General features: G+C 48.8%; 2 protein-coding genes across 6 annotated transcripts; both read right to left on the bottom strand.

Moving 5' to 3' along the window:
* NEIL2 (nei like DNA glycosylase 2) lies at positions 1-18,812 on the bottom strand. Of its 5 annotated transcripts, XM_025394992.1 has the most exons (6): positions 18,646-18,812; positions 17,773-17,934; positions 16,522-16,661; positions 7,113-7,465; positions 3,930-4,126; positions 1-1,385 (listed from the first exon to the last, which is right to left on the bottom strand). In XM_025394992.1, the coding sequence occupies exons 3-6, from the start codon at positions 16,657-16,659 to the stop codon at positions 1,075-1,077; spliced, it is 999 nt and encodes a 332-aa protein (XP_025250777.1). In that variant the 5' UTR covers positions 16,660-16,661; positions 17,773-17,934; positions 18,646-18,812; the 3' UTR covers positions 1-1,074. The 5 variants fall into 5 exon arrangements, with proteins under 5 accessions (XP_025250777.1, XP_025250776.1, XP_025250778.1 ...); XM_025394991.1 differs by lacking the exon at positions 17,773-17,934; XM_025394993.1 differs by lacking the exon at positions 17,773-17,934 and having other exon boundaries at positions 16,517-16,661.
* Positions 18,436-27,254, bottom strand: C8H8orf49 (chromosome 8 C8orf49 homolog). Its single transcript, XM_025393413.1, is given in 3 exon segments — positions 18,436-18,711; positions 26,533-26,990; positions 26,993-27,254. Coding segments are annotated over 3 exon segments (996 nt in total).
* Positions 27,255-27,643: the final 389 nt, after the last annotated feature.

A 27,643-nucleotide genomic window follows, 5' to 3' on the forward strand; every position in this document is an offset into this window, starting at 1 on the left:
GCAAGTAACAGAGAGCTTTATTTTCATGTCACTGCTGTAGCTTCATTCACCTGTTGCCAACAACCGGAGGGAGTTTCCCCACAGCCCTTGATTCCTGAACTGTTCAACATGTCAACAGTCACAAACACACTGACTTAAGGAGAAACAAGCAGCTCTTCTCTACAGACCACTGGGCACCCCAGGAAGGCGCAGCTCCCTGCTCCACCCCTGCCTCTTGGTGTCTGTGTCCAGCAGGAAGGACCCGGCAGGAGGCTGAATCCAAGCACTGCTCTCAGGTCACTCTATCCTCATCCCTGGATCCTCCAGGGGAAGAGGAAAAAAACCAAAAAAACAAAGAACAACCTGTTTTCCTGCTTTCCAAAATGGAGGGCCTTAACATCAACCAAAGTTACAAAACAAAAGCAAAACACAGGAGCTGGCTGGGCGCGGTGGCTTACACCTGTGGTCCCAACATTTCGGGAGGCCAAAGTGGGAGGACTGCCTGAGTTGCAGGAGTTCAAAAGCAGCCTGGCCAATATGGCAAGACCTCATCTCTATAAAAAGTAAACAAAAATCAGCCAGGCATCATAGCACATGCCCGTAGTCCCATCTGCTCTGGAGGCTGAGGTGAAGACTGCTTGAGCCTAGGAGGGCAAGGCTGCGGTGAGCCAAGCTCACGCCACTGCACCCTAGCCTGGGAGACAGGCAAGACCCTGTCTCAAAACAAAAACAAAAACAAAACCCCACATCACCTGCAAAGCCGTGCTGGGAGCTCAGCCATTTCCCACAGGCTTTCTTTTTCCTTGCCCCAGTGCCTTCTGGGAGGTTCTCCCCTTCCCCATCATCACGATTTCTCTCATCTTTCACTATGATGCAATTCAATAGGATGAATTCACTGAACTAGAAAAGGATAAAAAGAATCTAATCCTATGAAAACTCTGCTTTCAACATAACTCCAGGGAGGTGAATATTATAATCCTGGCACCCCGACATACACTATCCTCTGCACCCCATTCCTGCCCACATCCTCCTTTCTGGACACTTAGACGTCAGGTTCCCCAAGGGCCAGGTTCCAGGAAGAGCACCACGAGTTCCTTAGGAGAACTGGCGCTGCTCCGGCTCCTCTGACAACTGGGGCTGGCACTGTGGGCACCACCAGGTGACCCTCTGGAACCCACCTGGGGGCCCAAACGCCTCCTTCATGACCTGGTGGCCAGCAGGGCACTGTTCTTTCTGGTAGACCTGCGTGTGCTGCGGTCTGCCCTGGAACTTGCCCTGCAGCCAGGCTGTACTGAACTCCACCACGTGATCCACCAGGGCCTCCCGACGCGGGGCACTCAGGGCTGAACCAAGAGAAAGGGGATGGATCCCAGCTCTGTACAAGACTTCATTCTTAATGATGTTCCCTGAAATAAAGCAGGGGAGGGTAAGCGAAGGAGAAAGGACACATGGCACGATGAAACCACCCACAAAGTTAGCACGGCAGAAGTCAGCTCTTCCACGTCCTGTGGGACCCTGGGCGGGTCCGCGATCTCTGACTCCGCTTCTCTGTCTCTAAATTGGAGTTGACAATTCCTACCTTTAAGGTTGCTGTGAAGATGAAATGAAACTCATGCATGGCCCGTCATGGCAAATAGGCTATCAAAAAGGGGTCGGGCATCTGACTGCCTGCACTTGAATCCCAGCTCAAGCAGATCCTACCCACATGACCCTGGCAAGCTCCTCAGTCTCAATTAGCTGCAGTTTCCTTATCTGTAAGGCAGGGATGGCTCACCTGGTTTTTGTGAGCAGTAAATGAGAATTCACTAAAAAACGCCTGAGCACAGTGGCTGGTATGTGGAGTACTCAATAAATATTAACTGTTGTTATTATTTAAAATGTCGGCCTGGTGCCGTAGCTCATGTCTGTAATCCCAGCACTTTGAGAGGCAGAGGCGGGTGAATCACTTGAGGCCAGGAGTTCAAGACCAGCCTCGACAACATCGTGAACCCCATCTCTACCAAAAATACAAAAATTAGCCAGGCATGGTAGCACCTGCCTGTAATCCCAGCTACTCAGGTGGCTGAGGTATGAGAATCGCTTGAACTGGGAGGCAGAGGTTGCAGTAATCTGAGATTGTGCCACTGTACTCCAGCCTGGGCAACAGGGCGAGACTGTCTCAAAAAAAATTTTTTTTAATTAAAAACAAAATGTCAAGCATAGCTAGGCACAGTGGTTCAAGCCTGTTATCCCAGCACTTCGGGAGGCAGAGGCAGGAGGATCGCTTGAGTCCACAAGTTCAAGACCAGCCTGGGCAACATAGTGAGAGCCTGTCTCTACAAAAATTTTAAAAGTTAGTGAGACTTGGTGTCATGCACCTGTAGTCCCAGCTACTCAGGAGGCTGAGGTGGGAGGATCGCTTGAGCCACAGAGGTTGAGGCTGCAGTGGGTTGTGTCTATGCCACTGCACTCCGGCCTGGGCGACAGAGAGAGACCCTGTGTCAAAAAATAAAATAAAATTAAATACCAAGCATAATGCTCGTTATGTAGAAAGTGTTTGGGGAGGTGTTATCTTATGATTTTTCTACTCCTGCCTCATTCTCTGTGAAGCCAGCCTCGATCCCTCCTTCCAGAATCAGTAACTCTCGTTGGAATGTTCCAACCATACTCTTTCAGCTCCACCAGGCATTCATAGCAATCTTTCCTAACTCGCAGTGGACTGAGTCTGTGCTTGCTGGGACATTAAACAATGATCTCCTTAAGGAGAGATGGTGAGCGTGACAGAGGTCAAGTGAGCGTCTGTGTGTTTGGAGTGAGCGGGTGAAGGAAATTCTTGCTTTTTCCAAGAGCCTCATAGTCACACTCCTCATTACACACATCGATCTCTCCAGAATTCTTTGACAGAATACCTGGATTCACATCTCAGCTGCACCGTGTACTAGAGATGTGTTCTCTGCTTCAGTTTCCTCATCTGAAGGAAGGGAAACCCACTATAACCATCCTATGGAACAGCACTAAGGACAAAAACGTGTGCCTGGCACATCCGAGCTGCTTGGAAAACACTGGCCATTACTAATTACTACTGTTACTTTATTAGCTCTTGCCACATATACCCAAAAAGCTACTTCCGATGGCTCTTTGCTCCTGAGGGCACAGGGACTCCCATGGTCCTAACATGAAAATGCAAGGCTAGTGCCTGGTGCACCACCGGGCCTTCTCCGACTCTCGTGAGGGGAGGTGAGCAGGCAGCAAAGCCACATGTTGGATATGGAGGTGACTCTGTCACCACCAACTTGCCTGATTGCTTCAGCAGCCAATTTTGGGCACAATTATTCCCCTGCTGTGGGTAATAAGAATGGCACGCTCTCATAGTCCAGCTAATTAGCTGTTACATGTATTTTTGAAATTGTTCCGCTCTTCTCCCTATCCTGAAATGCTCACGGTTTCACTGCTCATGCCACTGCAATAGAGAGAGGGAAACTCTTCTTCACTCGTGTCTTGTAAGAACCCAGTGTAGACTGAGTCATCTCTGTGCATCCACCCAAGAGCAGCATCCCTTAGAGCACGCACTCACTCCTCTGGTAGCAGCCTGCACGACTTCAGTTCCTACGGACACAGGTCAGGCACCTCCTGTGTGCCAGGCACTGCACTGTGCTGTGGAGGGTACAGAGGTGCCCGAGACATGACCCTGCCCTTTAGGAGGCGATGTTCCAGCGCTGCTGGCAGAAGGCTCACAACTGATAACACAGTTAGGGTGTGGATTCTGAAGCCGAGAGACAAGCTAAAAACTGCCTGATCTAATGCCCTCAGTCTAAAAACAAGGGAAGTAAAACAAAGGAGATTAAGCAAGTGGCGCCTCAAGACCAACAGCACTGGCACAACTAGGGTGGGCCTCAGGCCTTGTGACTCCCACAGGAGCGACTTTTCCATGAAGCAAGTCTGTGGACTCACCCCTTTCCCACGAGTCATACCTAGCCCTGAGAAGTATCTCTGGTCCAGCAGTGTATAGCAGACAGGCTGCGCCTGGCCTAGAGCTTCTAAGGCTTGTCCTCGATGGAACTTCTCAGACAGGATGTCACAGGCGGGTGTGACCACGGGGGAAGAGCTCCAAGACATCTGACAATTATAAAATGCCAGGAAGCCACCACCACCAAAGTACAGGACCAACCTGGGAAGAAAGAACAGGTCATATGTACACATCGCTACCACAACATAGTCAGAGCACACTCTGTGGTCGGATCATACACACATCCCTGCATTGTTACCATGATACAGTCAGAGCACACTCTGTGGTCGGATCATACACACATACACACATCCCCACATTGTTACCATGATACAGTCAGAGCACACTGTGGTCGGATCATACACACATACACACATCCCCACACTGTTACCACAATATAGTCAGAGCACACTGTGGTCGGATCATACATACATACACACATCCCCACATCGTTACCACAATGTAGTCAGAGCACACTCTGTGGTCGGATCATACACACATCCCCACACTGTTACCACGATACAGTCAGAGCACACTCTGTGGTCGGATCATACACACATACACACATCCCTGACTTACAATGGTTCACTTTTAATTTTTGATTTTATAATGGTACAAAATCAATGCACGCTCAGTAAAAGCCATACTTTGAGTACCTATAACACCTTTCTTTTCAGTACAGTATTCAATAAATTACGTGAGATATTCAACATTTTATAAAACAAGCTTTGTGTTAGATGATTTTGCCCAACTGTAGGCTAATGTAATTGTTCTGAGCACATATAAGGTAGGTTAGGCTAAGCCAGGATGTTTGGTAGGCTAGGCATATTAGATGCATTTTTTACTTATAATTTTTTTTTTTGAGATGGAGTTTCATTCTTGTCACCAGGCTGGAGTGCAGTGGCACTATCTTGGCTCACTGCAATCTCTGCCTCCTGGGTTCAGGCGATTCTCCTGCCTCAGCCTCCCGAGTAGCTGGGATTACAGGTGTATACCACCATACCTGGCTAATTTTTTGTACTTTTAGTAGAGATGGGGTTTCATCATGTTGGCCAGGCTGGTCTCAAACTCCTAACCTCAGGTGATCCACCCACCTCGGCCTCTAAAGTGCTGGGATTACAGGTGTGAGCCACCACACCTGACCTAATATTTTCAATACTCCATATACCCTTTCCATATAGAAAGGATATATAAAGCTAATTTTTATTTATTTATTTATTTATTTATTTATTTGGAGACAGGGTCTCGCTCTGTTGCTGAGGCTGGAGTGTAGTGGCACAATCACAGCCCACTGCAGTCTCAACCTCCCTGGCTTAAACTACCCTCCCACTTCAGCCTCCCAAGTAGCTGGGACTACAGGTATGCACCACCATACCCGGTTAATTTTGTTTTTATTTTTTGTAGAAACAGGGTCTTCACTATGTTGCCCAGGCTGGTCTCTTACTCCTGGGCACGAGTGATCCTCCTGTCTCAGCCTCCCAAAGTGCTGGGATTACAGACAGGAGTCACTATGCCTGGCAAGCTAATATTATTTATTTCAAAGACCAACAAAGTAGATAAAACTCAGGCCAGCCTATTAAAGAAAAAAAGAGACAAAGCAAAATAAATATAAAACATGTAAATGAGAAAAGAGACATAACCAGGTAAACAGAGATTTAAAAATAATGGCATGACACACATTCACTCTATGGCAATATATCTGAAAACCTAGGGGTGAGCCTGCTTCGTGGAGAGCGTTTCAATGCCTCCAGGTGGTGACTAATCCAGGACTCAGCAAAGGGCAGGCTCCTGATGATGAGAGGTTTGCTGGAGGTTCTAAGAAAAGTTTCCTCATCTGAACTTCTAAAAATGATCTTCTCATCTTCTGGATTTTTCGGTATGAATAAAATCCTGGAGCTGCAGTAGCCTTTTGCTGCTGGTCTAAGGACAAAACCAATGTGTGGAAAGTGCAAAGCCAGGAGAATCACATGAAGTGAGAACCTCGGAACTGCAACCCCAAAGCCCACCCTCCTTCTGAACTTCCAGTCATGTGAGCCCAAAATCTCCGGACCACAGAAGCCCAAAGCATCCTATGGTACCTACATCATGCCACAAAAAAAGACTACAGTTCTAAACATTTTTACAAGTTATAAAACTTCAGAAAATAGAAGTCATGTGACTTTCTCTGGGGGTAGAAGGGACCTTTTTTTTAGTAAAAGGGGAAGCCTATGAGCAACCAAGAAAAATACCCACCATTGACGACATACAAATTTCAAATCCCAAATGCCAACAGGCATCAGAAGCTCAAAGGACAGAGGACAGACTTCAAACAATGCTGGCAACACATGTCACAAAAACAGACTTTCGGTCCAAAGGCTTCGATAAATTGATAAGAAGTACACAAACAACCTAACATTCATGAGATTTCAGCTCACTAGCACTTTCCTAAGGCCATCAAATGTAGAGCCCTAAGCATGTGCATTCCCTCTGAGCAGCAATTACTCCTCTGGGAATTGACACTGAGCATATGATCCTAAACCTAGAGTTTTATGCACAAAATGTTGATCTCAACATTCATAGATTAAAAACTGGGGCCAAGCATGGTGGCTCACGCCTGCAATCCCAGCATTTTGGGAGGCGGAGGCAGGCGGATCACTTGAGACCAGGAGTTCCAGACCAGCCAGCCTGTCCAACATCATGCCACTGCACTCCAGCCTGGGCCAACAGAACAAGACTCCGTCTCAAAACAAACTAAAAAAACTCATCAAGCTGAACACTTAAGATCGGCATTCTATTGTATGTTAATTATATCTCAATAAAACATAAACACACAAACAGTATACTTAAAACTGGGAAAATCTTGTCCCTAAACTCAAAGCACACAAGTCAGGAGTCAGGCAGTAAAATGTTCTTCAGGGACAGTCCACTCTCAAGTGCCACATTTTTTGGGAAAATTCTCCCCATCTCCCAGCCACCTCTCCTGCGTGCAGACCACGGTCTACTTCCTGTCACTGGTAGATACAGAGGTGGCCTCTCTCCCCAAGACAGCAGGGCCATGGGGGGCAGCCTGGACGTCCTCAGTGTGACCCCACTGCTTAAGTCCCAAACCCCATCAAGCAGGGCCCTATGACTATCAGAGCCCCTGAGAATCAGATGGCCACACCATTACCTCGGGGAAGGGTCTCTCCAGTCCCCCCTCTTGTTGGCTTTCTTGGCTCTGGAGAACTCGTTCACCCAAACGCTGCCAAATAAACCAAAGCTGACGCGCAGCCACCTCCCAGCATCTCCTGCAGGGGCGTCTCCCTCCAAACACTCAGATTCATCCTCTCCCTGGGGGTTGAGCTCTGCAGACTGTGAGGATCCATCAGGCGTCTTCTGCCCGCTGGGCTCCCTGGCCTGCTTTGGGTCCACAGCCCCTTCCTTCTGCGCTTCTTTTTGTGGAGGCTCTGGCAGTGGGCTGCTGCCAGGGGCCTCCATTTCTTCATCTGGATCAAATCTAAGGAATAATTTCTTTCCATGGACCTAGAAAAAATGAACAGAGATCTAAGCCTTACAGACCCAGAGGGGAACGGGCGAATGCAGATATTTATCCTATTGCAAAGGTGTTCCTTCTCGGCCCTCGCGGGGAGCCTTCCCAAATGGAGTCTTGGGGTTCTGCCTTTTGCTCTTTTGCTCCAGTGGTGTGAGCAGTTCGCATGTGGTTTTCAAAGTGACTGGGAGCAAGTAGACTTGGTTGGCAGGAAACTGACCCATGCTAGATGGCAGGACCACCCTGGACAACCTGAGGGGAATCGCTCCCAATTTTTCCATGCAGTAGCTAAGAAATGAACATAAGTTGTCATTCCTTCATTCCATTCATAATACATTTTCTATGCCAGAAATAAGCAGTGCATGGGAATGCACACACAGAGCAGCTAAAGACAACACACTATAAGCCTGGGTACCCCACGCTACCCCCTCCACCAGTGCATTGGACTTGATAAGAAAACTGTAATCAATAAAAATTACATAGTGAAACAAAAATTGACCAATGAATCAAATCACCACTGTAAAATGTACAAGGCAAAGGACCCACCTTACCTCACTGAAGAGGATTTCAGTAGAAGAAAATAAACACAGAAAATGTGTGTTAAAGGATGTTCTGGCTGCTTTGAGTTTCTTTTCTTTTTTTTTTTTCCAGATGGAGTCTTGCCTAGACTGGAGTGCAGTGGCACCATCTTGGCTCACTGTAGCCCCCATCTCCTGGGTTCAAGCGATTCTCTTGCCTCAGCTTCCCAAGTAGCTGGGACTATAGGTGAACACCACCACACTCAGCTAATTTTTATTTATTTAGTACAGACCGGGTCTCACCGCATTAGTAAGGTTGGTCTCAAACTCCTGACCTCAAGTGATCTGCCTGTCTTGGCCTCCCAAAGTGTTGGGATTCCAGGCATGAGCCACCACACCTGGCCCTTGCTTTGAGTTTGTTTTCATGTTACACCTCCTGATATGCAGTATGTATGTCTAGATTCCAGGATGTGTCGGTTCTACACAGCCTGAAATTCAGGCAGTCTTTCAAAGAGTATAAGCCAAAGCATCTGGCATTAATACTGGAAATGCCTGTGTTACTTTTTGACCGCTACAGGTCTGTGCTTAAAGATCACTGTTCTGATATGATCTTTACTTGTTAATTAGCATACAAATTAATCTTGAAATCCTCTACACAAAAGAGCATTACCTTTCGAAATAATCCCAGAATAGCTTATCTGTAAGTCTGAGCACAGATTGTTATTTGCCACATATTAGAAATGGTTTAACTGACCTACATTAAAAAAAAAATTGAGCAAGGATTTAAGTGGGCATAATAGAATCTGCTGCAGAAAATATTTCTTGGTGTAAATTCACCAATGTTGATATAATTCTGATGAAAATAACTGTCAAATGCCCATGATGATCAAAACATTTACTAGGTCAAAAATATCTAGGTCAAGATGTCCTCATACCCTCTCCAACTATGGCAATTTCTACTGTCCCTCTTTTAGGTTCCTGTGACATTGCAGCCACTTCAGTTCGCTAATCATTAATTAAGCTTATTCAATGTGCCTGGCAGTGTGCTAGGCTCCAAGGGCAAACAGATGAGTAAGGCTCTGCAATGGTTTGAATGTGTTCCCCAAAAAGTATGTGTCAGAAACTTCATCCCCAATGGAACAGTGGTAAGAGATGGCCCCTTTGAAATTAGGCCATAGGGCTCTGAGCTCCCGAATGGAATAATGCCAATTGCAAATGACACGGCAAGATGCCAATGCCATGCCCTTGGACTTTGCAGATTCCAGAACTGTGAGCTCTATAGACTTCTATTGTTTATAAATTACCCAGTCTCAAGTATTCTGTAATAGCAGCAAAAATAGATTACAACAATCTCCAGTGTTCCCTTATCTGTAACATGGGTGAACTTTGAGGACTTTATACCAAGTGAAATAAGCCAGTCAAAAAAACTCCAAATACTGTATAACTGTATAATTCCACTGATACGAGGTAGCTGGGGGAGTAAAATTCATAGAGACAGAAAGCAGAAAGGCGATTGCCAGGAGCTGCAGGAAGGGAGGAAAGGGAGAGTTACTGTTCAGCAGGTATGGCGTTTCAGCTTGGGGAGATAAAAAAGTTTAGGCAAACTGTTACACAACGTGAATATACTTAACATTACTGAACTATATACTTTAAAATGGTTAAGACAGTAAATTTTGTTATGTGTTTTTCATCACAATTTTAAAAAAAATTTAAAAGGCGGGCGGGCACAGTGGCTCACGCCTGTAATCTCAGCACTTTGGGAGGCCAAGGCTGGCGGATCACGAGGTCAGTAGATCGAGACCATGGTGAAAGCCCGTCTCTACTAAAAATACAAAAAAATTAGCCGGGCGCTGTGGCGGGCGCCTGTAGTCCCAGCTATTCGGGAGGCTGAGCCAGGAGAATGGTGTGAATCCGGGAGATGGAGCTTGCAGTGAGCCGAGATTGCACCAAGGCACTCCAGCCTGGGTGACAGAGCGAGACTCCATCTCAAAAAAAAAAAAAAAAAAAAAAAATTTAAAAGGCGGGGGGGGGGGGAGGGGGACAAGTATGAAAACAGATACTACAAGAGCATGGAGAAAAGTGTGGGTAGGCCAGGCACAGTGGCTCATGCCTGTAATCCCTGCACTCTGGAGGCCAAGATAAGAGGATTGCTTGAGCCCAGGAGTTCGAGACCAGCCTGGGTAACAAAGTGAAACCCCCATCTGTACAAAAAAAAAAAAAAAAGAAAAGAAAAGTGTGGGTAGAAGCAGAGGTAGCACACAGAAGAAGTCTACAGCATGAGGGGAAGCTGGCAGTTACCTGGGCTGGGCGTCACAAGAAGAGTGGAAGGCAGAGGAGACAGGGAGTCCCCAGCTGAGGGGACACGCCTGAACGCAGAGGCGGAAACCCCATACTGGGAGGGGGAGCTCCTGGTCAGACACAGTAGCTAGGGCATGCGCTGTTAGCACTGCTCCCAACAAACCCGCTATAGGAACCAAAGAGCTCTAAACCCTCGGAGGTTTAGAGGGTTTAAATCAAGAGGAGGAGCAGACAGGAGATACAAATTCCCTCCAGAAGATGAGGAACAGGCACAGGAAGGGTAACTGACGAGGCAGAGCAGAGACCCCTGCTGCAGCAGAGGGGGACCCCAAGGAAGAGGCAACCCAGGGAACCTACCCACCCTGAACCCAGGTGAGCTGGAGACAGGCCCCAGTGCTATGGCAAGAGGTTAAAAATGGAAGGATTGGTCCTCATACACTGCTGGAGGGACGATAAAATGGTGCAGCTGCTTTGGAAAACACTACGGAAGACACTAAAAAAGTTAAACGTACTATATGGTCCAGCAATTTCACTCCTAGGAATAGTCTCAAGAGAAATGGAAACATATGTCTACACCAATACTTGCACATGAATGCCCACCACAGCATTATCCATAGAAGTCAAAGAGTCGAAACAATCCGAATGTCCATCAACTGATGACTGGACATCACTGACTATAAAATGTATGATATGGTTTGGCTGTGTCCCCACCCAAATCTCATCTTGAATTTTAGCTCCTATAATTCCCGTGTGTTGTTGGGGGGACCCGATGGGAGGTAACTGAATCATGGGGGTGGGTTTTTTCCCATGCTGTTCCCATGATAGTAAATCTCACAAGATCTGATGGTTTTATAAAGGGCAGTTCCCCTGCACATGCTCTCTCTTGCCTGCTGCCATGTAAGACATGCCTTTGCTTCTCCTTTGCCTTCCACCATGATTGTGAGGACTCCCCAGACATGTGGAACTGTGATTCCATTAAAACTCTTCCCTTTATAAATTACCCAGTCTTGGTTATGTCTTTATCAGCAGCATGAGAACAGACTAATACTGTAAACTGGTATCTGGAGTGGGGCACTGTTGTAAAGACACCCCAAAATGTGGAAGCAATTTTGGAACTGGGTAACAGGCAGAGGCTGGAACAGTCTGGAGGGCTCAGAAGAAGACAGGAAAATGTGGGAAAGTTTGGAACTTCCTAGAGACTTGTTGAATGGTTTTGATCAAAATGCTGACAGTGATATGGACAATAAGGCACAGGCTGAGGTGGTTTCAGACAGAGATGAGAAACTTGTTGGGAACTAGAGTAAAGGTGACTCTTGCTGTGCTAAGAGACTGGTGGCATTTTGCCCCTGCCCTAGAGATCTATGGAACTTTGAACTTGAGAGACATGATTATGGTATCTGGTAAAAGAAATTTCTTTTTTTTTTTTTTTTTTTTTGAGACAGAGTCTTACCCTGTCACCCAGGCTGGAGTGCAGTGGCATGATCTGGGCTCACGGCATCCTCTGCCTCCCAGATTCAAGTGATTCTCCTGCCTCAGCCTCCTGAGTAGCTGGGACTACAGGTGACTGCCACCATGCCTGGCTAATTTTTGTATTTTTAGTAGAGACAGGGTTTCACCATATTGGCCAGGCTGGTCTCAAACTCCTGACCTTGTGATCTACCCGCCTCGGGCTCCCAAAGTGCTGGGATTATAGGCATGAGCCACCACACCCAGCTGGTGAAAGAAATTTCTAAGTGGCAAAGCATTCAAGAGGAAGCAGAGCATAAAAGTTTGAAAAATTTACAGCCTGATGATGCAGTAGAAAAGAAAAACCCGTTTTCTGGGGAGAAATTCAAGCTGGCTGCAGAAATTTGCATAAGGAACTAGAAGTCAAATGCTAATCACCAAGCCAACAAAGAAAATGTCTCCACAGCATGTCAGAGACCTTCATGGCAGCCCCTCCCATCACAGGTCCAGATGCCTAGAAGGAAAAAATTGGTTTCCTGGGGCAGGTCCAGGCCTCATTGCTGTATGCAGCCTAGAGGCTTGGTGCCCTGTGTCCCAGCCCCCCCAGCCATGGCTAAAAAGGGCCAATGCACAACCCAGGCTGCTGCTTCAGCGGGTACAAGCCCCAAGCCTTGGTGGTTTACATGTGGTGTTGAGCCTGCGGGTGCTCAGAAGTTAAGAATAGAGGTTTGGAAACCTTCACCTAGATTTCTGAGGATGTTGGAAACAAGGGAATGTCCAGGCAGAGGTGTGCCCCCACTGAGAACCTCTGCTAGGGCAGTGCAGAAGGAAAATACAGGGTTAGAGCCCCAGGGCAGAGTTCCCACTGGGGCACTGCCTAGTAGAGCTGTGAGAAGAGGGCGACTGTGCTCCAGACCCCAGAATGGTGCCAATGTAAAAGGGGCCAATGTACAACTCAGGCTGCTGCTTCAGAGGGTACAAGCCCCAAGCCTTGGTGGTGTACATGTGGTGTTGAGCCTGCAGGTGCACAGAAATTAAGAATGGAGGTTTGGGAACCTCCACCTAGATTTCTGAGGGTGTATGGAAACGCCTGGATGTCCAGGCAGAGGTGTATTATAGGGGTGGAACCCTCATTGAGAACGTCTGCTAGGGCAGTGCAGAAGGGAAATGTGGGGTTAGAGCCCCGGTGCAGAGTTCCCACTGGGGCACTGCCTAGTAAAGCTATGAGAAGAGGGCCACTGTCCTCCAGACCTCAGAATGGTAGATCCACTGACAGCTTGCAGCCTGCTCTGGAAAACCCACAGACCCTCAATGCCAGCCTGTGAAAGCAGCCAGGATGAGGGACTGTACCCTACAAAGCCACAGAGGCAGAGCTGCCCAAGGTCGTGGGAGTCTACCTCTTACATCAGCGTGCCCTGGATGAGAGACATGGAGTCAAAGATCATTTTGAAGCTTTAAGATTTGACTGCCTTGCTGGATTTCAGACTCGCATGGGGCCTGTAGCCCCTTTGTTTTGGCCAATTTCTCCCATTTGAAACAGGTGTATTTACCCAATGCCTGTACCCCCATTGTATCTAGGAAGTAACTAACTTGCTTTTGATTTTACAGGCCCATAGGTGAAAGGAACTTGCCTTTTCTCAGATGAGACTTTGGACTGTGGCCTTTTAAATTGATGCTGAAATGAATTAAGACTTTTGGGGACTGCTGGGAAGGCACGATTGGTTTTAAAGTGTGAGGACATATGCTCTGGAAGGGGCTGGGGGTGGAATAATATGGTTTGGCTGTGTCCCCAAATCTCATTATAACTCCCGTGATTCCCATGTGTTATGAGACGGACCCGGTGGGAGGTACCTAGTGGGAGGTAACTGAATCATGGGGGCTGTTCTCGTGATAGTAAATAAGTCTCGAGATCTGATGGTTTTTTTTTGTTTTTGTTTTTGTTTTTATTTTTAAGATGGAGTCTCGCTCTGTTGCCGAGGCTCGAGTGCAGTGGTGCGATCTCAGCTCACTGCAACCTCTGTCACCTGGGTTCAAGCAATTCTCCTGCCTCAGCCTCCCAAGTAGCTGGGATTACAGGTGCCTGCCACCATGCCCAGCTAATTTGTGCATCTTTAGTAGAGATGGGGTTTCAACATGTTGGCCACTCTGGTCTCAAACTCCTGACCTCAGGCAATCTGCCCACCTCTGCCTTCCAAAGTGCTGGGATTACAGGCATGAGCCACTGCACCTGGCCTGATGGTTTTATAAATGGTAATTCCCCTGCACAAGCTCTCCTGCCTTCCAATATGTAGGATGTGCCTTTGTTTCCCCTTCGCCTTCTGCCATAATTGCAAGGCCTCCCCAGCAATGCAGAACTGTGAGTCCATTAAACCTCTTTCCTTAATAAATTACCCAGTCTTGGAGGGGGAGAGTGGAAGGAGCTTGTTTTCCAATGTTTCCTATACCACCCTGGACTGTTCCATTACCGGAGTGGAGGGGGAAACCCTGAGTTTTCCAATGTTTCCTATACCACCCTGGACTGTTCCATTACCGGAGTGGAGGGGGAAACCCTGAGTTGTAGTAGTCGTTTTTTTCAGTCTGTTATGAGTAATCCAATATGACTCCTGATACAGAAAATGGAGAGCTGACAAGGAAAGGATGTGCCAGACAAACAGATGGCACAGGGTGGAGCCAAGCTCTCTCCTGCCTCATCAACTTGTCCTGCTCACTCTACCTCCATCAGCCTGCCTGTAACTGCTTCTCAAGCCTGAAATGCCCTTTCCTCCCTCTTCAGTCCACCGAAATCCTTCAGCCTTCAAGGCCCAACTCAAGTCCTACCTCCCGCGCATCATCTCCAGGCCACTGGGACCTCTTCCTATCAGGGCCATTACCTGGGCCTTCATCATGTGCTCTGCCCTCCCCATTTAGTGTAGCTTAATAGTGTGGCCTGCGTCGACACAGGCCCTATGTTCTCAATGCAATTCTAAGTTTCTAGCGTCAGGGATCCACCGACAGGGAGAAGCAGGGAAGGGCGCTCACTTCAAAGCACTGCCAGGCAGCACCCAAGGTTCCCTGCAACCTTAGGTTCCCTGCAACATGGGCTTTTGCTTGGTTTACTGGGAAAGAAGCTCCCAGTCCCGTCTACAGGTTCCTTCACTGCACATCCATCTGTCCACCCACCCACTTGCGATATATTCTCTTACAGCCAGCTCTGCAGCAGACACCCTGGTAATTGCTGGGGATCCAGAGACAAGAGACATAATCCTGCCCCTGCAAACCTCGCAGGACAGTGTGTACAAACAGGCCACAGTCCTGGAGGCCATGGGGTCCTGGGATCTCACCTTTTCCTTGCCAGCCACCTAAGTTTGTGCTAAGTACTCCCTTCTCCCAGCCTCAGTCTCCAAAGGAATCAACTATGGGTAAAGATCTCTTCCAGTTCTAACAAAAGACAGTTTTAAAACCTCTGTGTGTATGTGTTGCAGGGGTGGGGGGTGAGGGCAAGATGGAAGAAAGGGAACTAGTACTTATGGTGTGCCCATTATGTGCCAGGCATAAAGTCTACTTAAAACAACAATTTTAAGAGGTCAATGGCTTATCTCCATTCTACAATAGAAGAAAGAGCTAAGAGATGACCGTGCTTAAGAGCACACGGCTAAGCAGCAGCAGAGCTCATGAGTTCATCTGCAGGCACCGCCCTGTGCTTCCTATGTGCCAGCACTCAGCTAGGTGCTAGGGGCACAATACAGGCAAGGAGCAGCCCCTGCCCTCTGCATCTGTCCTCGCCCTTCAACAAGCAGAACAGGGAGGAAGTACACGATATCCTGGAAGCACAGAGATGGAGTTTCCTCCCCACGTAAGGCAGACAGGGCAGGCTTCTCTGAGGATGCAGTGGCCAAGTGGAAGCTGGAAGACCAGGAATAACCATTATAAACTGAGGGGACAGGGGCAGAGTTGGGAGAAAAAGGAAGAAGTGCTTGAGCAGGAGGCAGCAAGTCAAAACCACGGACAGAAAGACTAACAAGAGCCACAGGCAGTTCCATTGATCAGAAGACAGGTTTGGGGCAGGATAAGAAGGCTAGAGAGGGAGGCAGGGGTCAGAAAACAGGGAGCCCCGTGAGCCCCTGGAAGGATGAGCTGCTTTGAACCTAGATCTGAAGGTTCTGCTCTTTTCTTTCTTTTTTTTTTTTTTTTTGACAGAGTCTCACTCTGTCACCCAGGCTGAAGTACAATGGCACAATCTCGGCTCACTGCAACCTCCGCCTCCCGGGTTCAAGCAATTCTCCTGCCTCAGCCTCCCGAGTAGTTGGGATTACAGGCGCCCACCACCACACCCAGCCAATTTTTGTATTTTTAATAGAGATGGGGTTTCACCATGTTGGCCAGGATGGTCTTGAACTCCTGACCTCGTGATCCGCCTGCCTCAGCCTCCCAAAGTGCTGGGATTACAGGCGTGAGTCACCACACCTAGCCGGTTCTGGTCTTTCCTTAATTCTCCGCTGGCTCAGGGGAATCGAACACAGTTCCCAGCCAAAGGTGCCCATCAGCTGTGGCTGGAGAGAACAGAAGCATTCCAGACCCTCTGGAATCAGGGTCTCCAGCTCATGGACACATGTTCTTTACAGTTCTACGGTCCGCAGCAAGATCTACTTCTGGCTGAGACACATGAGATTGAAAGACCGAGCTGCATGGAGTCCGAGCTTGGTGGTTCCGGACCCAGGGAAGTGACACCCTGAGACATGTGGGGATAGATCCTAGGGGAGGCGCAGGATGTGCGACAGAGCCGGCTCTTCAGAGGAGGACTGCCTCACCTGGGTGTCCTGGAGCCACAGAGACTGCAGGCCGGCGGGCTGTAGCTTCTTACTGCTGCCCCCTGTCTTGACCACCTGCTGGCCCACAAAGGGGGAGATCAAATGGTGAAATTTCCTCACCAACGGCCCTTCTGGCATCCCTGTGGGCAGAAATGGGCAAAAGAGGCCATGGATTTAGCTCATTTATCTCTAGCATCTCTAACAAGTGCTAAGCAACCTCCACGCCGCCATTTTTGCTGCCAACTAACTTTAAGAGCAAATATGGCCAAAAAGGGAGTGTGGCTGCGAGGGGGTCAGATCATAGAGAAGACCAGCTGTGGCAGGGTGTAGCAAACTTAGCAGTAAAGGCAGCCCCTCTTACCCTTCTTCATGCAGCAAACACTTATTAAGCACCAACAGTGTGCTAGGCAGCACATCATGGGCACCATCCACTTTATTCCTGAGTGGCCACTGCCACACCAGGAGCTGGCCCTTGTTACTTTTCGCCTGGACTGTGAGCCTCTAACACCTACTGACTTTCTCTGCGCCCCCTCCTCCCGCTCTCAAAAAAAACAGCCATTCTGACCCACTCCTGCTGCCTGATTTCCCACTTTTGAAGGGACTGGATACTGCCCTCCAGGACCACTGACCACTCACATGGGGGAGGTGTGCACGGGACGACCAATATGCGGACAGAGCTCAGAATCATAAGTGAGACTCCCAGCCATGTAGTTAAGCCCAGCTTAACTTCAGACAGTTATCTCTGATCACTGAGAAAAGCTGTGGTTCTGTTTTAATGCCCATGCAGGGCTCCCAGGGCCACCTCTACTCTCCCTGCCCCAAATCATCCCCGTCCACTGAGAGCTGCCTACATAAGAGTCTGAGTGGTCTACACCTGGGCTGCTAGGGCAGAGGAGACTCCCAGTCTCACCCAGGGCAGCTGCCTAACCACCTGTTCCTGTACCAGCCTCTCTATAAGTTATGATGAAAATCGAAAAGAACTAAGTAGATATCGGGCACATGGTAGCTATTATATTTCAGTGATCCTAAAAAACAGTTTAGAATACTTTTAAAATCTCAGAAAGGGGGATGGCTCACAATCTGAGCATTCTCATAGTTTCGGCAGCAACACATTCAATAACGTGCATCTTACACTCGCTGGTGCCGATTCACTGAGAGGTTCTATTTCCCCTCATCAGGCTTTCGAGACACTCTACAGGGAATCCTCACACAACCTCCAGGCTGGAAGGAGACGTGCTAAACGCTGCTGACCATAACCAGTTGGAAGCCTGATCCTCTCCTACGCGGAAGCTTCTGGAAAAGCCTTCATCTGAAATGCACCAAGTCCTTAAAAGCTCTGGACACGTGGGCATGTTTCCTGTAGGGATTTTTATGGAGATGGACAGGTGGGAAGCAAGCCGCCTCTGCAACAGCCTTGAAAGATGAAACGCGGGGCCGGAAGTGGTGGCTCACGGCTGTAATCCCAGCACTTTGGGAGGCCGAGGCGGGCGGATCACGAGGTCAGGAGATCGAGACCATCCCGGCTAAGACGGTGAAACACCGTCTCTACTTAAAAAAATACAAAAAATTAGCCGGGCGTGGTAGCGGGCACCTGTAGTCCCAGCTACTCGGGAGGCTGAGGCAGGAGAATGGCGTGAACCTGGGAGGCGGAGCTTGCAGTGAGCAGAGATCGCGCCACTGCACTCCAGCCTGCGCGACAGAGCAACACTCCGCATCAAAAAAAAAAAAACAAAAAACAAAAAAAACAAACCAGATGAGACGCGGAAGGGGCTTCGAAGAGTCTCTGCGGATGCCGCGCCCCATCCTCGGGCCCTCCCTGCCCGCGGGCTACCGAGGAGCTCGAGGCTGGCACTGCGCCAGCCAGGGAAGGGGAGAGGTGTCTTCGCCGTTCTCTTCCGGGTGCCCGAGGGGGGTCTAAGACCACTGCTTTCCCAGCTCTGACTCGGTGTGTGGGGAGAGGGGCGCAAACGCGGGCCTGAGGGTCACTGGGGTCCTCCAGACGTGGGCAGCACCTCCGCAGGCTGCCGAGACGGAGGAGGGCCCCGCGCCCGCCCTCCCTTCCTGTCCCCTCCCGACTACTCCGCGAGGCCGCAGATCTACCGGAGAGCGGACAGCTGCACTCACCGGCTCCGGGTGGGTGGCACCTCGGCCTGACCCAGCACCGCTGCGCAGCCCGCACAGCCGCTCCAGCTGGGGGCGGAGATTTCCCGGGGAAGCGGCCCACAAAGGATACGTCCTCCTAGGGGACGCCCCTGTAGGTGGAGGCTGCGGGGCTCCTCCCCTAAGTGGGCGTGGACTCCGGCCTGGAGGCAGTGGCTGGGCTCGTAGCTACACCCCGGGGTGCGCGCAGGCGCGGGGCTTATCCCCTGGAACCCGGGTCGAGGCTGCTCACTTGCGGGTGGGCGAGGGGTTCTGTCCCGGGGGTCGCTGGAGGCGGAGCTGCGTTACAGGGTCGGAAGTGAAAGCCGCGGTGGAAGAAGGGTGCAGGCTGAGACTAACATTGAAGAGATACTCTGGCGGAGGAGACAGTCTCGCTCTGTCGCCCAGGCTGGAGTGCAATGGCGCGATCTCGGCTCACAGCAACCTCGGCCTCCTGGGCTTAAGCGATTCTCCTGCGTCAGCCTCCCGAGTAGCTGGGCTTACTGGCGCCCGGCTAATTTTTATATTTTTAGTAGAGACCGGGTTTCACCATGTTGGCCAGGCTAGTCTTGAACTCCTAATCTCAGGTGATCCGCCCGCCTCGGCCTCCCAAAGTGCTGGGATTACAGGCGTGAGCCACCGCACCCGGCCCTTTTGGAACATTTCTTGTCTCAAGGAGACAGTTGTAGGGAAAAGTTAACCCTCTTAGCCAATGGGTCGGAATGGGACAGCCTGGGTGTTCCCACAATGGCAAGCCTTTCGGTGGGTTCTGCTTTGCCTCCGAGCCTAATGAAGTATGTTGCAAGGGAAACAGGTGGTCAAGACTCTTGAAATGTTGAACGGGTGGGATTTTTTTGCTTTCTATTATTTGGATATTATTACTTGAATTTTTACTATAAGCAAATTTTGCTTAAAATATTTGTGTATTAAATTTTTTATTTCAAAGAATAAAAGATAAAACAATAGGCTGTTTAAAGATACATGTTTTCTTGTCTTTAGTTCTCGAAGGAGAACTCCCCAGCGCTTTCCAGGAAGTTGGGAGGAAAGTTTGAGGAACTCCCCAGCAGGTGTTCAGGAAGTAGGCTGGGGTGAAGTCACCATGGACCATAGCTGAGAGGGCCCTGGGGAAGGACTTGGTCAGCACAAAGAGACAAGCCCAGCCCACCACCGTCAGAGACATAGTTGTGTCCTACTGACTGAGAGGGACGGTACAAGTGGCCTTCCCACAGTGGTCACCTACTGAACAGATTAGGGCAGGAGGTGAGGAGAGGGAGGCCTGGGGAGGCCTAGGGCATAAGGTTCTCATCTAGAAAGGCATCTGGAGGCAGAGGGGATGAGGTTGGAGGGTATGGGGTTTGCAGGAGGCATCCCTCAGAGAGCCTCTTGTCCCCCTCTTTCTATATCTGGCCTTTTCTGGAGAATAACGTCCCCACCCCTTCCAGGACGTCCCTGCTATAGATCAGGCTCACCACAATGGTAGCTTCTGGAACCCCTAGCTTCCCTTTCTGTAGACTGGCTGAACTGGGAGGGAAGCCATAGCCATAATTCTCACCTCACCTGGTGGAATGAATGCCTGGTACCTAAAGGGGTTCTTTTGAGGCCAAGGGGCTATGCAATTGAAAAGCAGATGGTTCACAGCTTGGCTGTGTCATTGATTATTATTGTTCATTGAGCACATACTATGTGCAAAACACTGTTGTGAGCGCTTTGCATATATTGCTTCATTATTAGTTGTAGGGATACAAGCAAGTCACAGTATCTCTGACTTTATTCATTAAATGGGATATCTATTAAATGGTATTATAGAAATATTACAAAGCCACACTTCTCAAACTTCAATGTGCCTATGAATCCCCTGGGAACCTTGTTTAAATGCAGATTCTAAAGTCTATACCAGGGCCCAAGATGTTGCCTTTTCAGCAAGCTGCTGGGTAATGCTGATGCTGTTGATCTAGGGGCCACATTTTTTTTTTTTTCCTGTGATGGAGTTTCACTCTTATTGCCCAGGCTGGAATGCAATGGTGTGATCCCATCTCACTGCAACCTCTGCCTCCTGGGTTCAAGGGATTCTCCTGCCTCAGCCTCCCAGGTAGCTAGGATTACAGGTGCGTACAAGCATGCCCAGCTAATTTTTGTATTTTTAGTAGAGACGGGGTTTCTCCAGGTTGGCCAGGCTGGTCTCGAACTCCTGACCTCAGGTGATCCTCCCACAGTGTTGGGATTACAGGCTTGAGCCGCCGCGCCCGGCCCTAGGGGCTACATTTTGACAAGCAGCAAGAATTTAGAGCACAGCGATTGACAGTTGGTAGACACTCAACAAATTGAGTGAATGATTCAATTCATCCATGTTGAGTGAATGATTAAATGAGATATTAGCTAGGAAACACACACATACTCTAAGTACATGCAAGTGTTGTGCAAGCATATCCAATCATCATTCTAAGGCAAAAAGGCTGAATAATCTGCCTGGAAAAGGCCAGCCTGGAAGAGTGACTCCACAGAGGAGTGGCTAGAAACCTGCCCCATACCAGGCTGCCTGGGTCCACAACCCACCACTCAGCTGGGAGAGCCTGGCCAAGTAACTCACCCTTTCTGTATCTCAGTTTCTTCATCTGCAAATAATGACTTCACTGATTTATTATTTATTTATTTATTTATTTATTGAGGCAGAGTCTCAGTCTGTCGCCCAGGCCAGAGTATAGTGTTGCGATCTCGGCTTACTGCAACCTCCGTCTCCCAGGTTCAAGCGATTCTTCTGCCTCTGCCTCCCGAGTAGCTGGGATTACAGGCGCCTGCTACCACATGCTGCTAATTTTTGTATTTTTAGTAGAGATGGGGTTTCATCATGTTGGCCAGACTGGTCTCGAACTCCTGATCTCAGGTGATATGCCCCCTCCTCAGGCGCCCAAAGTGCTAGGATTACAGACCTGAGCCACCACACCTGGCCCCTGTGGGATTTCTTGAAATGATTCACCTCCATCACTGCACTGGGTCTGGTCACTGCACTGGGTCTCCAGCACTGGATCTGGTGGATAGCAATCACTAAGTGTTTTAGTAATTATTCTTTGTATTCTATTATTATTAGTAGTAGTAGTATTCTATTAGTAGTAGTAGTAGTAGTAGTAGTAGTAGTAGTAGTAGTAGTAGTAGTAGTAGTAGTAGTAGTAGTAGTAGTAGTAGTATTTGTCTGCCTCCTGGAGTGGGGCAACCTCCAAGCCCACTGAAGTGGGCCTCAGCTCCGAAAGGATCGGCGCCCAGCTTTCTAAGAGGCGTAGAACCCGTTGCTCCCCCTGCCTTTGTGTCCTTGTTTTTTTCCAACAGAGCTAGAGTTGTAATGCACATGAAAACAGATTAAAATACAGCCGCCCCAAAGAATGCAAGGAAGGGAGTGAAAGAGAAAAAACACTGGGATCCTGTAAGGGACTGAACTGCTGCTGAGAGTTTGGGGATTCTGAAGCACACGGGGAGGATCCGTATGGCTCTAGGAGCACCACGGGAGCAGGGGCTGAGCGAGATTCTGGAGGCTCTTCCAGTTGCCCCGCTTTAGGGGTATGTGGACGTGGACAGTAAGCCCTATTCCCCGATGTCTCTAGGTCTTTCTTTCATTAGGTATAAGTTGGGAGAATTTGGAACCAAGGATTCTCCTCAACTTCTAGAAAGACACTGAAAGACTTCCTCTTGGATTGCCTTCTAATCCCAGACTGGGCAGGGCTTCCCGGCTTGTAGATTTCCACTGTTTAGGAGACACAAGAGTGGGGTGTAAAAGCCCAGATTCTGGAGTGAAATAGCTGTTGTTTGAACCCTGATTAGCACTTACTAGCTCTGTGACCTTCAACAAGTGACTTAAAATCCGTGGGTCATATCTTTTTTGTGTGCAAAACGTGAGTGGGGGGGTATGGAAGTGTTTCCTGCGGCTGTCGAAAGCTACTAGCAGCGTTTGACATGCAGTCGTGTTCAATAAGCAGCAGGTGATTTTTGCTGGCAGCATTTCGGGGCTGCTTACGGATTGACGGTTGGAAAACTCAGGTTGCAGTGGAAGCTGAAAGGGAGAACACGTGCGCCCCCACATGGTAGGCGCATTAACTGCAAGGGCGTACCCTAGGTCGGTCCCATGGCCTTCCAGTGAGGGTGGGTGGTCAGTGAATGTTGCTCTTCCTCACACCAGCTCTGTGGATTTGGGCAAGTTCCCTTGACTGAGAGACAAAAGGGTTTGAACCAGATGGTCTCCAGACCCGACATGATTTGTAAATGAGCCAGGCACGGTATCTCAATCTGGGCTTCCTTTCCTTAGCAGAGTTCAGTTTTCTTTGTTCCATTCAGTCTCTCAGGCCAGCTGTTGGAAACTTAGGGGTGCTAACTTCCCACTCATTAGCAGTTTGTCTTCTGGAAGAAGTTTAGTTTCCAAGGCTACTTTGAGGAACAATGCTCTTTGGATGTATAATTCTGGAACCTTTTTTTTTTGAGACAGAGTCTCACTCTGTTGCCAGGCTGGAGTGCAGTGGTGCAGCCTCTGCTCACTGCAACCTCCGCCTCCTGAGTTCAAGCAATTCTCCTGCCTCAGCCTCCCAAGTAGCTGGGATTACAGGCACGCGCCACCAGGCCCAAGCTGATTTTTGTATTTTTAGTAAAGATGGGGTTTCACCATGTTAGCCAGGCTGGTGTTGAACTCCTGACCTCGTGATCTGCCTGCCTCGGCCTCCCAAAGTGCTAGGATTACAGGCATGAGCCACCGCACCCAGCCTCTTGGAACCATTTTTTTAAAAACCTTATTAATTGGGACACAATGACGACACTGCTTTCCATTTGAGACTCAAGACATCAATGTTTGTTTATTTATTTATTTATTTATTTATTTATTTTATTTATTGTTTTTGAGACAGAGTCTCGCACTGTTGCCCAGGTTGGAGTGCAATGGCGTGATCTTGGCTCACTGCAACCTCTGCCTCCTGGGTTCAAACAATTCCCCTGCCTCGGCCTCCCAAGGAGCTGGGATTACAGGCGCCCGCCACCACGCCCGGCTAATTTTTTGTATTTTTAGTAGAGATGGGGTTCCACCATGTTGGCCATGACTGGTCTCAAACTCCTGACCGCAGGTGATCCACCCGCCTCAGCCTCCCAAAGTGCTGGGATTACAGGTGTGAGCCACCGCACTCGGCCAAGACATCAATCTTGAGTCTCCAGAAAGAGCAGTTTCAAATCTTGGGGCCCTGAGCTGTCATCTGTACCAATGAGAGTGTGTGAGGCCCAGAGAGAGAGGTGAGTCATTTTCCTACAATTTGTGATTCCATAGCTGCTGGTCCAGTCTTGGACACCTGAAGCTGCCCAGGCCAAACCATTTTACAGATGAGGATGCTGAGGTCAGAGCAGTTGGGTGAATGGCCCAACAGCATGCAGCCAGTGCATGACCAAATTTGAGCCGGAAGGCAGGTCTCAGAATTCTCCATTGTGGGCACTTCCAGTCCCCTCCTTTTTTTTGAGGAGGCAGAAGCGCAGGTGTCTATTGATACAGGGTCCTTCCAGGTGTGTGTGTGTGGCAGTGGCCCCTTCTGGAGGCCCCAGGACCCAGAGGAACCCACAAGCCATTGAAAACCAGTCAGAAAGCATCTAAGTAACCATCCATTTAGTATCTGTCACAAGGCCACAAAGGAAACTAAATGGAATGTCTTTGCCTTCGGCGGGAACCCAGCTTGGTGTACTGACTCTCTGGTACTTGTTAGCAGAGATGAACAGTTATGGTTTTTGTTTGTTTGTTTGTTTGTTTGTTTTGAGATGGAGTTTCTTTCTGTCAGCCATGCTGGAATGCAGTGAAGGAATCTCGGCTCACTGCAACCTCCATCTCCCAAGTTCAAAGGATTCTCCTGCCTCAGCCTCCCAAGTAGCTGGGATTCTAGGCGCCCGCCACCATCCCCAGCTAATTTTTGTATTTTTGGTAGAGATGAGGTCTCATCACACTGGCCAGGCTGGTCTCAAACTCCTGATCTCAAATGATCCCCCTGCCTCGGCCTCCTAAAGTGCTGGGATTACAGGCGTGAGCCACTGCGCCTGGCTTGTTCATTTTTAAATTGAGGTATAATTTTCATGCGGTTGTTTTTGATCTATGAAAAATGAGGAAAACCCCAAATGATTAGTTAAAACTACTTCAAAACATGAGACCTGTGCTGGGTGTGGTGGCTCACACCTCTAATCCCAGCACTTTGGGAGGCCGAGGTGGGCAGACCACTTAAGCCCAGGAATTTGAGGCCAGCCTGGGCAACATAGTGAAACCCTGTCTCTACTAAAAATACAAAAACATTAGCCAAATGTGGTGGTGGCACACATCTGTAGTCCCAGCTGCTCAGGAGGCTGAGGTGGGAGGATCACTTGAGCCTGGGAGGTGGAGGCTGCACTGAGCTGTGATTGCACCACTGCACTCCAGCCTGGAGGACAGAGCAAGACTCTCAAAAATAAAAACAAAACCAAAAATGGGGCCCATGGCAGGGGTGAGAGTGGGTAAAGGGGACTCTGCTGGTGGGAAGATTGGAAGCCACTCTGAGGAACCCCAAGGAAAGGTATACAATGGATGACTGTGGAGGATATCCCAGAGGATTCCAGCCCAGAGTCTTCAGCAGGGCCCGGGCCCCTCAGAGGCTATAGCGGAAAAGCATGTTAGGGGCACTCTGGACCCATTGATTTGCTCAGCAGAGCCCTGGCCTCGTTAGGGTTCCGTGATTTCAGTGTTTACTGACATCTATCCTCCATCCCGGCTTAACCATTTTAGATCATCAAGAACCCTAGAAGTAATGGATATTTTCCATTTTTATTAAGTTCTCAAGGAAAAGGACAGAGGAGGAACAATAAATCTCAGTTTTTATTATTATTATTATTTATTTTTTGAGATGGAGTTTCAGTCTTATTGCCCAGGCTGGAGTGCAATGGCGCAATCTCGGGTCACTGCAACCTCTGCCTCCTGGGTTCAGGAAATTCTTCGGCCTCAGCCTCCCAAGTAGCTGGATTACAGGTGCCCAGCACTGCACCCGGCTAATTTTTTGTTTTCTTAGTAGAGACGGGCTTTCGCCATGTTAGCCAGGCGGGTACCAAACTCCTGACCTCAGGTGATCCACCCGCCTCCGCCTCCAAAAGTGCCGGGATTACAGGAGTGAGCCACACGCCCAGCCATTGGTTTTTTTTTTGTTGTTGTTTTTAAAAACATCTCTAATTACAACTCACTTTCAGCAAATTCATCTTGAAGAGGGAGCACAAGAGACTATGGTATCTTTCTTGTACAAACATTATGCTAATATTGTTCACTAGTATTGTCCATAGTATTGAGCTGCTTCTGAATTAACTCCTTATGTCAGTCATTCACTGATTAGGAAGCTGTGACTGGTTCCGTTGACTTGAAAACTGATTAGAACTGGTGCATCCTGTTGCAAACTGCTTATAGATCCAGTGGGGTGTGTGTGTGTGTGTGTGTGTGTGTGTCTGTGTGTGTTTCTCTGTCAGAGGGAGGGAGAGGGAAAGAAGTTTATCAGGCAGAGAACGGCAGCCACAGCTGTAGGATGGAAGACAGTCATCCCAGAGGGAATGGAGTGAGTGTGAGTGTATGAGAAGTGCCTCATTTATCACTCATCTTGGGATGGGAGAAGCCCCCTTTTTGTGTTCATCTGAAAACCCCCGACCTGGAGCTTGCGGTCATGAGCACCAGTGTCTCACAGGCTTTTTTGGTTCTTGTATTCTGGTTAACTTGGAGCACACCTGTGCCATCAGTGCTTTCTGCAAAACTAACTCCCGCCCCCCCCACCCCCGCCACCCCCCGGTTTTTGCCAGAGGAGTGAGCTGGCAGTGCATAGACCAGAAAAAAGAATGGACTTTGAAAAATGAGGTCTGTTTTACTATCATCTTCACTTTGATGATTTTATTCTTGTTCTCAGCCTTTTTGCAAATGCCACTGCCACTGCTATCTGGAGGAGCAATATGAAAGTCACACTGGAGTCAGAGCTTATAGAGCAGCACCATGTCCCTGGAGGATAAGGGAAAGGGCCTCAGTGACTGAAATGAGAGCAACAGTGTAAAGTGGCAGACAGACCACAGAAGGAGGTTCCTGGAGATGCCGCTTCTCAAGCTAAGCCTCACAGGGATGACGCATACTTGTGTTGTTACAGGGTGATGGAACATTTGTGCTCCAGCTTCAAGCAAGCAAGGCAAGGATGCAGTCTAAAGAATAGGTGCCAATGTTACAAAATGATAAAACAATTAAACCAAAACCAGAACACCCAGTCCCACTCCGAAAGAAAGAGCTTTCCGAATGGCTGTGTCCCATGCACTCAGTCCACGAGTGAGAGCTGGGGGCTCTGCAGTGGGTGGCTTGTCCTAATACTCCCCACCCCTGGCTCCATTTGGTACATATTCAGAGACTGTAAACTTATTATTTTGAGATGAAGTTTCGCTCTTGTTGCCCAGGCTGGAGTGCAATGGTGAGATCTCGGTTCACTGCACCCTCTGCCTCCTGGGTTCAAGCGATTCTCCTCCCTCAGCTTCCTGAGTAGCTGGATTACAGGCATGCACCACCATGCCTGGCTAATTTTGTATTTTTAGTAGAGATGGGGTTTCTCCATGTTGGTCAGGTTGGTCTCAAACCCCCAACCTCAGGTGATCCACCCACCCCAGCCTCCTAAAGTGCTGGGATTACAGGCATGAGCCACTGCACCGGGCCTAAACTTATTTTCATTACTGTTAAGCCAAACACAATCACAGCATAATCACAGCTAAAATTAACTTTGTTACTGCTCACCTATCTTAGAGGCATTTAAAAGTCTAATTTTAAAGATAAATGCGGGCCGGGCGCGGTGGCTCAAGCCTGTAATCCCAGCACTTTGGGAGGCCGAGGCGGGTGGATCACGAGGTCAGGAGATCGAGACTATCCTGGTTAACATGGTGAAACCCCGTCTCTACTAAAAATACAAAAAAAAAAAAAAAAACTAGCCGGGCGTGGTGGCGGGCGCCT

This window comes from Theropithecus gelada, chromosome 8 (genome assembly GCF_003255815.1).
Source record: "Theropithecus gelada isolate Dixy chromosome 8, Tgel_1.0, whole genome shotgun sequence".
Lineage (NCBI taxonomy): Eukaryota > Metazoa > Chordata > Mammalia > Primates > Cercopithecidae > Theropithecus > Theropithecus gelada.

Excerpts from the sequence above, each read along its gene's own strand:
- NEIL2 (XM_025394991.1), bottom strand. The coding sequence starts at position 16,659 with ATGCCAGAAGGGCCGTTGGTGAGGAAATTTCACCATTTGATCTCCCCC. Across the intron at positions 7,466-16,521 it reads TGTGGCTCCAGGACACCCAG|GTCCATGGAAAGAAATTATT; the intron begins GTGAGGCAGTCC and ends CATTTTTTCTAG. Across the intron at positions 4,127-7,112 it reads TGGAGAGACCCTTCCCCGAG|GTTGGTCCTGTACTTTGGTG; the intron begins GTAATGGTGTGG and ends CTTTCTTCCCAG.